General features: G+C 33.6%; 1 protein-coding gene, 1 long non-coding RNA gene and 1 pseudogene across 3 annotated transcripts in view; 1 reads left to right on the forward strand and 2 right to left on the reverse strand.

Moving 5' to 3' along the window:
- LOC105172640 lies at nt 44-2,778 on the reverse strand. 2 transcript variants are annotated; one of them, XR_002287894.1, is made up of 3 exons: nt 2,259-2,778; nt 1,595-1,779; nt 44-719 (listed from the first exon to the last, which is right to left on the reverse strand). It is a non-coding gene; the product is annotated as an uncharacterized LOC105172640 (long non-coding RNA). The 2 variants fall into 2 exon arrangements; XR_002287895.1 differs by having other exon boundaries at nt 1,595-1,782.
- LOC105172641 lies at nt 5,527-8,723 on the forward strand (annotated as a pseudogene).
- The window catches only part of LOC105172642, a gene marked incomplete in the record, with an annotated part of 3,178 nt that continues 1,057 nt past the window's right edge, over nt 10,519-12,639 (reverse strand). The window contains 2 exon segments of the mRNA XM_011094162.2: nt 10,519-10,698; nt 11,887-12,639. Of these exon segments, the coding sequence (XP_011092464.1) occupies nt 11,893-12,639 (747 nt within the window).

The raw sequence follows: 12,639 nt of genomic DNA on the forward strand, positions 1-12,639 counted from the left end.
AGTATTGGCAAAGGGAAGCAGAGTGCTTGAGGCAACAGCTACAGTATTTGCAGCAAAGCCACAAGTTGGCCTAACTAGAGGAATTAGATTCAATTTCTCTACATTACTGAAAGATCAATTCATTATTGGATGGCCTAACTAGAGAAAAAGGAGAGATGATTGATCATGAGCTAGTTCAAAAGCCAAGAAACATCTAACCATACAAAAATACTTAGATTCAGAAACTTCTATTTAAAACAACGAAAGATGCGTTCAATCAGAAGTATAGCTCATCCTACATTCATAAATCAAACCAGTAAAAGGATACGTACAGAATAAACCACAATCCTCTTCTGTGATAATTGCAGGCAGCTTTTGGGAGAAGAACTTTCTGGATTGAGCATCAAAGACCTCAAAAATCGGGAAAAGCGACTAGAAATGAGCATAAGACTTGAGCTAATCCAGCCACAAAACCAGAAAATGCAATAAAGTTGAGGTAGCACTATTTCAATTCATCCCTATTTGATCGATATAATAGTGAATAAGAAGGCTTTCATACTGTGAAATGACCATCAAATTGACTTTGTAACAGGCTTCAACTGCATTAGAGAGTTGTCAGAAGCACAAAAAACATATTTACCAGTTCTGATCAACTCGTCCCACAGTTGGACTACTGGTTCCAACAGATGGCAACACTTACAGCAGAGTCACAAGATGAATGTGTATTGCATCAGGGCCATCTGTTTGATGAAAGCATACAGTAAACTATAAACTGTCATGAATTGTTCCAAAAACAACTGTGTAAAGTCATGTAATAAATGCTGAAAACTAAAACACAAATGTCTAAGGTTTACCCTATTGGGACAATTGATGTTTGCAGTACTGAATTGACTTAAGCTTGTTCGATAAAGAATAGCATTCCTTGACCAGAGACAAGACCAAAGTTGCAAGTTGTTGGTAAACTCATTTCTACAGGGGAAATAACCAGTTTACCAAATTATTTTGTCGGCTAATATTGTCTTTGCAGTTGGTAGTGTCGTACGAACTTAAGCTACAAAACATCAAACTGTAGCAGCATCACCAAGACAAGCCCATCTTAATATTAGGTTCGGAATGCAAGTAAAAAATCACTGGTGGATCACTAGTAATGAAGAGGTCCAAAACCAGACAATTTCTTCGTGAAATATTGGACCAAGCTTGTTACTCATCAGAATATGCCTATATTACACCTATTACAAGCAAACAGAAAGAAAACTATCAGCATGTTCAACAGGTAAATTGGCAGTCTACACAGATAGAATATGAGCTCTACAGTTGCCACGACAACCGTTGGCTTCCATGAAAGAGTTCACTTCAATTATTTTCTCACATTCTGCATGTGTATATGATGTGTGAAAATTGGAATCCTTAGAAGTCAAGGACTCAAAATTTTCAGGGGCTCTTAAATGCAAAAGCACTAACTTATAAAAATACATTGCTCCGGATTGGCAAGAACAATCTATAGGGGATGTCTACTCATGCAAGCAATTCAGTCAAGTCAAGCATGCCACCATGAATGCTATCATGGTCAAGGAAAATTAGCTATGAAAAGAAATAGTTAGGAAAACTGGCCTACCTAGTAAGCTTTCGGAGCCGGTTTCAATTTTGAAGACTTCTGGTTCAGGAAAGGCACATAAGTGAATGTTGTCTTCAGTGTGCGATTGAACCTACACTACGTAGGTACCTTTGCAGGTGAGGCGTCGGTCAGTTCTAGAATTGATGGCAGCAATAGGTTCCAGCAATTCTGGAGACGAGTTAAGTCTACTGAAAAGGGGTTAGACTTCAGTGTGGATAATACTTCAGGAACAACTTAAGATCAGTTAGGATAGTGAAAACTTTCTATCACCTTCGAAGGAGATGCCTAAAACATGCAAACACAACGCAACTTGGCGTTAAGATATAGACCCAATTTATATCTAACAGCCTTATTCATCACAGATTGTACCGAAATACTAATTTCACCAGCAGACCATCACACATGAAAAGATGTATGCAAAATCAGAAAATGCATTTGTTTTGTTGGTGGCCTGTATGCCACGATCAAATAAATGATGATAATGAGAGGTAGAACTCAATTGACAGAGACATACACAATTGCAAGGAATAAGTTCGTGGCGATTGAAAACAATGAGTAATGATAACAGATTGATAATGAATTCATGATGAGAACTTTCAAGTGAAGATTAACATGAATCAAACCAAGAATTCCAATCAAAATGTCCAGTTTTGTAGTTTCCCACCTGATACATAGTGCGAACAGCGAACCGTGAACATCTTCAAGAATTTCAAATTCCTTCCTAATCCTGTCAGGATTGGCAATAAAGGAGGACGCAGATTAAAACCCTGAAACGCATATACAAATTTCAAAGAACAAAACTACGATCGCGGTAATAATTCTATCATCACATAAACAATAATAAGGCTTTCCAAGAAAATGCAAGAAACCATATTGTTCTTGCCTTTCCAAGATCTAGTACAGAGAAGGAGATTGCAGTGCGCCTACGTAAAAACACATACTCCAAGAAGCATCAACATATATAATAACCAACAAGAACACAAAAAAATTTCACCGAAACAAGATCATAAAACCCCAATTGAGGCCATCAAAACAGTAAAAGAAAAGGACAATACGATAATGAAGTAGCCGATGAAAACATCACTAGCATCTTTGCCGTCAAAGTCGTAAAGAAGAAGGACCCAAACAGAAAAGATGAAGAAGTAAACAAGAATCAACCCCTCTTCTTCAAGATCGTAGAACTACCCGCCCCATCAAGAAAGATATATAGAAATTACCACAAAATTCTTCAACTTATATACACACACTTTTTGAATTTTAGTTACCGTTGGCATCACAACGAATACCAATTACACACGTGTCTTTTTGTTTGCACTGGTCCTTCCAAGCTGTACTTGAGTGATTATAACAAATATTTTTTTAATTTTTAATATATTATAAATAAAATAAATCATTTTTCAAATATAAAAACAATAAAAAAATAAATAAATTATTTTAATTTATTCTCCACACAATTAAAGAATTATTGTTGTGATGTTAAAAAAGACATGAGATCACTTTTGTAAAACAAAAATATAATTACAATTAATTTTTAAAATTATCTAATTAAGGGTATGATTTCATATTAAAAAATTGTATGGCGGTGTCATTAGTCATCATTCAGTGAGTGCACATGATCTTTCTTTTTTATATTAGTCGCACGTTGTCCCTGCATTCGTATAATAAATATTTTTTTTATATTTTAAAATATATCTATAAATAAGAAAAATATATATAAACCAGCAAATCACTTTTTTTTTTAAAATAAAATTAAAAAAGCAAAAGAAAACCAACTAAAAGTGTTATTGAAACAATTAAAGAATTGACATAGTGGTGTTAAAATGATATGGAGTTAATTTTGTTAAAAAAAAAAGAGTAAATGCAATTAATTTTTAAAAGGATCTAATTAGGGTTATATTTGTCTTCTCTAAAATTAGTGCGACTATGTCGTTTGCTGCCATTTATGAATGTAAAGGGACTTTCTTTATTATATTAGTATAGTTTAGTATAGAAAAATATATTTACAATTTTTTTTTAAATTATATAATTAGAAGTATAATTTTCATGTTTAAAATTTGGCGCAAGGTGTCATTAAACACCAGTTGTGAGTGTAGAAAGCTTTTTTTTATATATTAGTCAATCTGACACGCTATTTCTACGTGTATATAATGAATAAAATTTTATATTTTAAAATATATTATAAATAATAGTAAAATATAAAAATTAATACATTAGATTAAAAAAAAAGAACAAAAGAAAAGAAAATTAATTTATCAATTAATATAAAAATTGACAAGTCCAATTAATTAGTTATTTTATCTATTCAAAAATATTTTGACTTCACAAAAAATTTATGCGATGATTCAAAATTAATCGACTTTTGTGGGTGTAAAAAGTCTTTTAGTTTTATATTAGAATGATTAATAAAGCCCAAGTGGAGTTTTTAGTGCTCCAGGTGATGGTTATTCTACGCTCCTATGGCATTAATTTTCTACATAATAAATGTAAACAATATTTTCCAATAACAAAGGTAAAAATATGTTTAAAGATTTAAATATATATATATAATGCGTACTGGATTTTAATAGCAGACAATGGTAAAAAAAATTTTACGAGAATCTAAAGATTATCGGATAACTAATCCTACAAAATAAATGTTAGCACTTTGTTGCTTAATCAATAACGTTGTTACTGAAAAAATAAATAAAAAACTATAATAAAAAAAATGTGAGAAAGTGAAGAAAATCGTGTAAAATGCCAAAAGTATGTGTGAAAATAGCTTTGAAAACTAGGAAAAATGAGAGTTTAAGTGTGTGAGCTTTACCATAATGGTTGCGTCATTGTCAATTTATAAGTGTGTAAGTGTTTGCAGAACAAGCTTTGAGGGTTAGCTGGGGCAAATCCGATGTTGTTAGATAGTTGCGTATGTTAGCTTTGTACCCAAAAAAAGATTTAGACTTATTGAAATGAAGATATGACCGTTCGATCAATTATTTCTTAATCTGTTTGAATATATAGAGATGCAGTTGCTTGCTGACTAAAAAGTCAATTCCAACCTGGGCTTTTGAAATTATCTGGAGATGTTTCGCTATGACGCTTAACGTATCAGCCACTTGTATGACGTGGTCGCTCTGGTATATGATGTTAGACTTGTTGAATTAGGCTTTTTTTTAGCCTGTCAAATTAGTAGATATATTATAATTCAAATGTAATAACACAACTAACGAATGATTGATGGACACGATTTCGAATTTTGAATTTACCAACTTACCTAAGCATTTTGAATTTTTTCCAAAATAAGTTTGACCTTTAAACACTTTCTAACTGAGTTAAACAACAATGCCAATATAACCTCTAATAACAATTAAATTACAGAAAACAATAAATTGTAATAAACTCCTACAAAAATAAAACAAATATCCATATATTTAGTGAGATTCTATTTCACAATGTCGTACTTATTTTGAAGTTTGAGTCTTAATTATTAAATTAAAACCTCATTTGTCAAAATCCCCAACTTTTAGGGCTACTGTAAAATTTCAACACTCCTATGAGAATTATTGTTTGACGGAAAGTACAAATTTTTTATGATTATTTCGCTCACCCAATACAAAATGTCAACTCATTTACCACAACGATATGGTATTTTTGTTTATTAAAGTAATACTTTAATATGATTAATATATTAAATTAATTTATATATAAATATAATTAAAAATAATAATAAACTAAAATCATTCAAAAATCGTGAAATAAATATCTACATATTCAATGAAATTCAAATTTATAACTGTATACTTATTCATAAAATTTTAATCTTAACATTATTCGAATAAATGAGATAAATATTCATACTTGTCGTGGAACTCAGCCTAAACATCTTATCGCAACATGAATTCCGTCAAAATCTCGTGTAATCTCATTTCAAATTTTTACTTTAAAATACAGATTATTATAATCCACTAGAAGGGCCTTCGAGGCGAAGCAGAAGCTTCATGGAAACCCACTATCTTCAACATGTTGAATATATATTTCTACCCACTGATCAAACCCAAAAAAAAAGAAACAAAAACAAGAAAAAAGTATTTTTCTATCATAATTAGTTAATGAATGGTTTGGCTGACCTCCCCTCGATCTCTCCGCGTTGATCTTCTTCGTGTTTTTGAACTATTTTTTGCAAGTAAACAAGAACAGGGCAGTTCTTGATTTTTCTTCAGCTGTTTGTATTTGGAAGGGAGTGAAGACATTTTGAGAATCGAAATTGGTATTTTCCTGCTCCTTATTCGTGTTTTTCAGGTGGGTTTTGCTTCTTCGCTCTGGGCTGTTTTCTGCCTTCTGAATTTCCAAGGGATTCCTGTAAAAAGGTGAAGCCTTTGCTTTTCTTGATTGTTGTTAGTGAGATTAATTGAAAGTTGAAATGGGTTTTTGAGGTTGAATAGAACAGTTGTTGTGATTTTCTATGTTGTTGTTGTGAATAGTTGGATTGGTTGATGAATTTGTAGTTTAGGAAATTAATGGAGGTTAATCATGTAGAAGGGGAAGGGGAGGATTTGGAGAGAGAACCATTAGCACCAAGAAATTTTAGGGAGAACCATTTTCACCAATCAAGATATCCTGGTGCTGTGAGGAAAAAGGCCTATATATTTGATGGAGATGGTAATTACTATAATAAGGAATTGTGGAGCTTCCAAAGGGGAATCAGAGGCTGTCACAGTCTGCACAGTACCTCATTGATGTTCTCTGCCCGCCGCTGAAGCTCCAGGATATCTTATCGCTCATTAGCAATGGTCCCTTTTGTGGGCACGTAGACGGTGCTCTTGTATTCAGAGTTAATTCACCTGGCCCTGCTTCTAGCAAATTTACATTTAGAATTGCAGCTAGGATTACTGAGAATTCAGTTATCACTGTGTCGTTAGGCCGTGTCCCGAGATTGGGCTTCTCACCCGCGAATGAGTCTCTACTGTCGGAGATTCCAGTTGTGGAGAGTCCTAGTTATGGGAGTAGTGAGAGGAAGGATAAGGGTGGCATTGTGATTAGGGAACATGTTCTGGATTTTCTCTTGACAATGAATCATTCAGAGGAAGCTGATAATCCTGTGCCTAGATCCGTTTCAAATCTTGTTGTTCACATAATTGATACACATGTGGATCACCTTCAAGATGTTCTGACCAAGCTAGAGATTGAGCTGGATGCGGTCGAGTTTGAGCTGGATAGAGGTATGTTCTTCTGGTTGCAATAGGGTGAACTGATCCATCATTACTTCCACTCTTGGCATATTGTCATTTTGAGGTATTCTATGAAGTCTGCAAATCATTGCTTGTTTCATCTTTCCCAGCTATGAAAATTGTAGATTTTCACTAGATTGCGCACATTTGAATGGTCATTCTCGCTGCCTGGAATTCTTGATTTTGAATGATTCCAACTTACAAATTCATAATTTGAGAAAGAAAGCGACTCTTTTTACATGTTGTGCATCCTGCTTAGAAGCTACTAGTTCCTGTAAGATTCGTTTCTAGCTTATAGATGTTTGATCATTTTCTTAAAACTAAGTGCTTAAAGTGATTAGATAAAGCAAGAAGCCTATAATTTGAGTGGAAAAAATTGTTTTCTGATCTGTGATTTGGGACTGATTTAATTGCTTCGCGTTCGAACATTTGTTTTCTGCATTATGGTGCATAATCACTTATCTGGTTGCAGGTGGTTTTGCGTTAAAGAAACAGATGTTAGATGACAGAAAATTCCCAAAAATGCATCTTGACCTGCAGCGCCTATTGCAGGTTATTAATTTTTCTGAGCCACGATCTGAATTTCGCACAGATATGCTTCTGCAGCACTCTCATTTTCTAAGAATAGGCCAACCTGTCTTCCATGTGAATTTCAAAGTTCAAATTGGTATAAATCTACCTCAAATCTTAAACGTCATAAGAAATTCGACCCGAGCTCAAACATCTTATTCTTTACCTAAGCAAAATGAGGAGGACCAGCTACAGCTTCTTAATGACATTACGGGTTCTTATATTGTCATCAAGGGTTTCTGTTTCTCAAGATACGGACAAGATAGTTTTGATACCTAGATCTTCTCTCCCACAAAATTGCTCGATACCCATTCAACGACTCTTACATTGATTATTCAATCTATATTTACGCTTCGTTCTGATCTAACTTGTGTACCATTTTACGGAACTACAGGTGATTGCTCACGGTGAGCAAGTATTCCCTAGAGTTAAGGAAAAGTGTTCATCAAAAGACTGGTTCCCAACCGAAGACATTAACGCCTTAGAAGAGTTAATCGGCCGGATAAGGAGGCTAAAGGAGAACGTTGGATTTATAGCTAATCGTGTCACAGCAATACAGGCTGGCCTAGATAGCTGGCAATCCGAGCAAATAAATCGAAAACTATACTATCTCTCTTTCCTCTCCATCATATTTCTGCCTCTGTCAATAGTCACTGGAGGTCAGTTTCTCAAAATCACTTCAAACCTGTTTGTTTTCATCTACGAGTTCAAAACTTTAAGTATTTCTTGGTATCACGTCGACAGTGTTTGGGATGAATGTCGGAGGAGTTCCATGGACCGAACAACGAGACCCCAGGTTGAAGGACGGATTTCGGAATGTAATGTTTCTCTGTGCAGCAATGCTAGTCGTTATTCTCCTCTGCTTCCTTTTCCCATTTTTGTATAGTCGCATAACGGCTTGGAGAAGAAGGCGGGTATTGAGAAGAAGTTGGTCGCTCAACCGGAAATCATTCGTTAGGCGAGCTGGGGTGGATGGAGAAAGAACAGAGAGGGGAGGATACCTTCGTATTTAGGCCCCCGGTACGTCTACCCAATCAAAACATCTATTTGTCGTCCAAGAAACTTCATCTAGCCTTGTTTCTTTGGGCAAATTTGTGTGGTATTTGTTGGATTTCCACTTTTTCTTGCTAACTTCAAGTTCACATCAATTCTTGCTTCCTAAGTTATTTCCGAAAACTTGATTGATTTGGTTGTATAGATCACTTAGACAGTGATAGTAGTTCTAACATGTTTCTGTTGATGACAGATATAAGCCTGGATGTCTGAAATTTTAAAATGTAATATGCCTGTTCATCAGAGTTCCAATATTTATCGTGAGATGATATATAGAAATAATTTAGAAGTCCATTTTTCAATTGGTAGATCAAAGTGTTGCTATATTTTCTACAATTATGGGCTCGGGCCTATCATACTAAATAACTTTTCATAGATTCAACAATTATGTTTGGCCCCACGATTGAGCAGCTCGAATTTGCGTTTCAAATGTAAATGATTTTTTTTTTTTTTGGTCGTTTGGCTCTGTTTTCGATAACCACTTTTTCTTTGGAATTAAATTCAATCAAAATTATGATTTTAATTTTGTGGTAATTGTTTTTCATTTAATTACTTAATACGTCTCGTTAAATATTTTTTTTAACTAAAGATTAGATTATTTTTTAAAATTTTCAGCAATTTACATCTAACTAATTAATTATAAAATTATGACTTTTAATATTTACAGCACTTTATAGACTAAGTTTATTGAGATGAAAACTTTTATTTAACTATATTATTGTATGTGAAATAAAATTAAAGGTTAAATATACTTTGTGCCTTAAATTATGTATTTTGTCTCATTTACACTTCTAAAGTATGAAAAGTTATAAAAACACCTCTCACAAAATAATTTGGTATTGATAAGATAAAAATTCCCTTCTCACTTACTCTTATACTTCGTTCTTCTGATTTGTAAAATATGTTTTTAGTGATTTAAAATTTTATTCACATTTTATTTTGAAAATAACATTTATAATTTATATTTTTTTTATAAATTATGGAACATAAAATATATTTATTTATGAGCTAAATATATGCAAATATATATTACAAAGTAAATAAATTATGTTAAAAAGTAAATGTAAATATGTGTTGATACATTGCATATAATATTATAGAAAAATATGTTAGGCCTATTAATAGGTGAACAATACTTAGATTCAGACCCATTTTGATAGTTATTACCCAAACGGCCAGACCCGTATCTAATATTTTTATATTAGATCCAAACTTGATCACATACCCATTAAAATATTTTTTTGGGTATGAGCATAGCCTATACTCTAAAATACTCGTGATTATAAATATCGATATTGAGTAAAATTTTAATACGCAAAAAAATTGTACTTTTATTTGTTAATTTGAAATTATTGAATTTGTAAACTTTTGCTAAATCAACATATTCATATAATCAAATCTAAAATAAAGTAATTGATAACTTCAATTATAAAGTAATTGATAACTTTAAGGATGCAACATGTATTTATTCCTGTGTAAAATGTGTTTGTCAAAGAAGGAGAATATAATTACAATGATGTGATATGTTTTTCTTAAAAATTAGTAAAGTGTGTTGGAAATAATTTTTTCGGATCAAAAACATATCTTCAAGATCAAAATACACATTTAATTCAATAAGATAGCATGAGATGGGATAAATTCTAGAAGCAAACATAACCATTATTTCGAGATTGGCAAAATTTCACTTCTCATTATATAATCATAGGGTTGTTGCAGTTTTGGTCTTTTATCTTTTTAAAAAACACATTTAATTCTATAAGTTTGATACTTTTAATACGTTTAATCCTGTAACTATATAGTCATTAATTTTAGTCCCGTAAGTATTTCAATAAAACACATTTAATTTTGTATGTGTAACTAGTGTAACACTTTGAATCCTTTACATAAAAATTCATCCAATACTTGTATAAATATATAACATATGTCAGATATAATAAATATAGCTTTCAATTAAAAATATTGTATTGTGAAATTTTCCAAAGTTGAGATAAAACTAATTGCCACATTCTAGGATAATATATTATAATATCTCATGCATTTTTGTGCAGAAAATTTCCAATTTTTGTTGTTAAGCCTCCAATCAATGACAAAATAAAAAATCAAGAACCTAACAAGATAGATAAGAGTATTTTAATTAGGGTGAATCTTCATTCAAATGTTTATATTATGGATAAGGCCCCCAGTCCTACCACAAAGCTTCAATTTCTGTCTCTTCTATTATTTATTTATTATCATCAACAAAACAGCAACCGAAACAGCCGAAAATTCCACTGGCCCCTGCGGAAAGAAGAAACCAATAATTACAAAAATGGAGACCACTCCAACCAAAAGATTTTGCTAAATCAATGGTGGGACCATTCATTTCCACGCTTGCCTGTGGAAATTCCAGCCGCTTTCTTCTTCTTCTTCTTTTCACTTTCATAGATATACATACATTGAATTTTACATGAATTAAGTCCAAAAATACTGAATCGGTATTAATTCAATTTGATAATTAATATGAATAGATTTTAAAATATAAAATTATGATCTCCTCATTTTTCTCAAAAGAGTTTATAAACTCGTATTATGAAAAAATACTTAATACTCTACAATATCTTATTATATTTTTACATTTCTTATAAAATATTCAAAATAATTTATAAGCTCACTCAATCACCAACATCGTTTGGTATTTTCATGCTTGCATTCCAGAAAGGAAAAAGAACCCATTTAAGAAAAAAAAAATCAACTTTGATTTTTTTTCTTTGTACGGTATTTTGGTTTTATTTTTTTAACTATTTAAAATAATTTTGCCCTAACTATTCCCATGTACGCCATTATTTTTTTTAACCTTTGCAAAGTTTTGGCAATCCAAACTATCCAACTGCTGAGTTTTCTAGTTGCAGATATTCCACTCCAATGAACTTAAGTCCTGTTTGAAATTAATTTACCTCCTTTTGTCGTTTTGGTTCTTTTTACTGACTTTTTTGTAATCAATCAACCAAGGACAAGCCCCCGTCAATCTTGTATTGGAGTATTATATTTTTGGGTGTGTTTTGATGAAATAATTGAAGTTAGGTGCTATAAGATAAGACAGTGACATCCTGCAGCAATCAATACTAGAGTCTGCTAGAACATGATTGTGTGTACTATTCTCCTAAACATATTTTTTCATTACTCCTCCAAATTAGTCAAAATTCAACTAAATTTATTATAAAAAAAGAAAAACAAAACCCATTCTCTAAAATTCAAGTAAACGAGCAAGGAATTAAAAATATGTGTATGATTGCAAAAATCCCAAGTCCTAACATGTGATGGAAGTAGGCATATCAACGATGAACTTATTCAATTTTCGCTTCAATGTACAAAAACACAGGTAATTTGCAAAAAAGACGCAGTGTTCCATATGGAACACTCGATTTATTTTGCACAGTAACCGAAATTTCATAGGATATGATAAAACTTAACAGCATAATTAATTACCCGTAATCACACAGAAGCTTGTGTAGCCCTCGCAACAACTTTAGCCCCTGCTTCCGCATTCAATGCTCCAGTCGGCCTCATATCGGCAGTCACAGCGGCTGCCATGGCTTGATATTGAGCTGCTTGAACTGGAGCTGGCGCACCCATTACACCCCCTGGTGCAGAGTAGATCACCTGCCTCCCCGCACCGCCCTCGTACGCCATCTGTGCGTACCCAGCTTCTGTTACTACAATCCCACCACCGGCAGTAGTAGCCGGTCTCATCATACCGAAACCCTCCGGGTATCCAGTCACCTTCTGCGGCGGCAAATTTGGGGCTGAAGCGGAAGGCATGGCCCCTTGCGGAATCATGTTGTACATCTGCTGGTGGTCTCGGTATACCTCGGACGGCATCCTCTGAACTGTGTAGTAGCCCTGAGTTGGTGCCCCGGTCACTGGTCTCACCATCTGTGGGTGGTATGGACTAGCCGCAGCCGGAATCATGTAAACTGGCTGTTCGTTATTGACGGTGCTCGCCGGGAAAGCTCCGGCGGAAACCTGCTTGTCTGTCCAGTAGGGAACGCCGCCGCCGCCGTGAACGGCAACCTGAGGGATCTTCTCAGATACCTTGTAAGCTTCGCCGCTGTTAAATCCTCCGGAGAGATTGTCGTCGCTTTTCCTTCGGTAAATTCCTTGTTGCTCCTCAATTCTCAGCCTCTGCAAATCCTGAATGTGCTTTTGGATCGGATCCGACCCTAGCAACCTTTCATCCAG

The sequence above is a fragment of the Sesamum indicum genome, linkage group LG10, assembly GCF_000512975.1.
Source record: "Sesamum indicum cultivar Zhongzhi No. 13 linkage group LG10, S_indicum_v1.0, whole genome shotgun sequence".
Classification (NCBI taxonomy): domain Eukaryota; kingdom Viridiplantae; phylum Streptophyta; class Magnoliopsida; order Lamiales; family Pedaliaceae; genus Sesamum; species Sesamum indicum.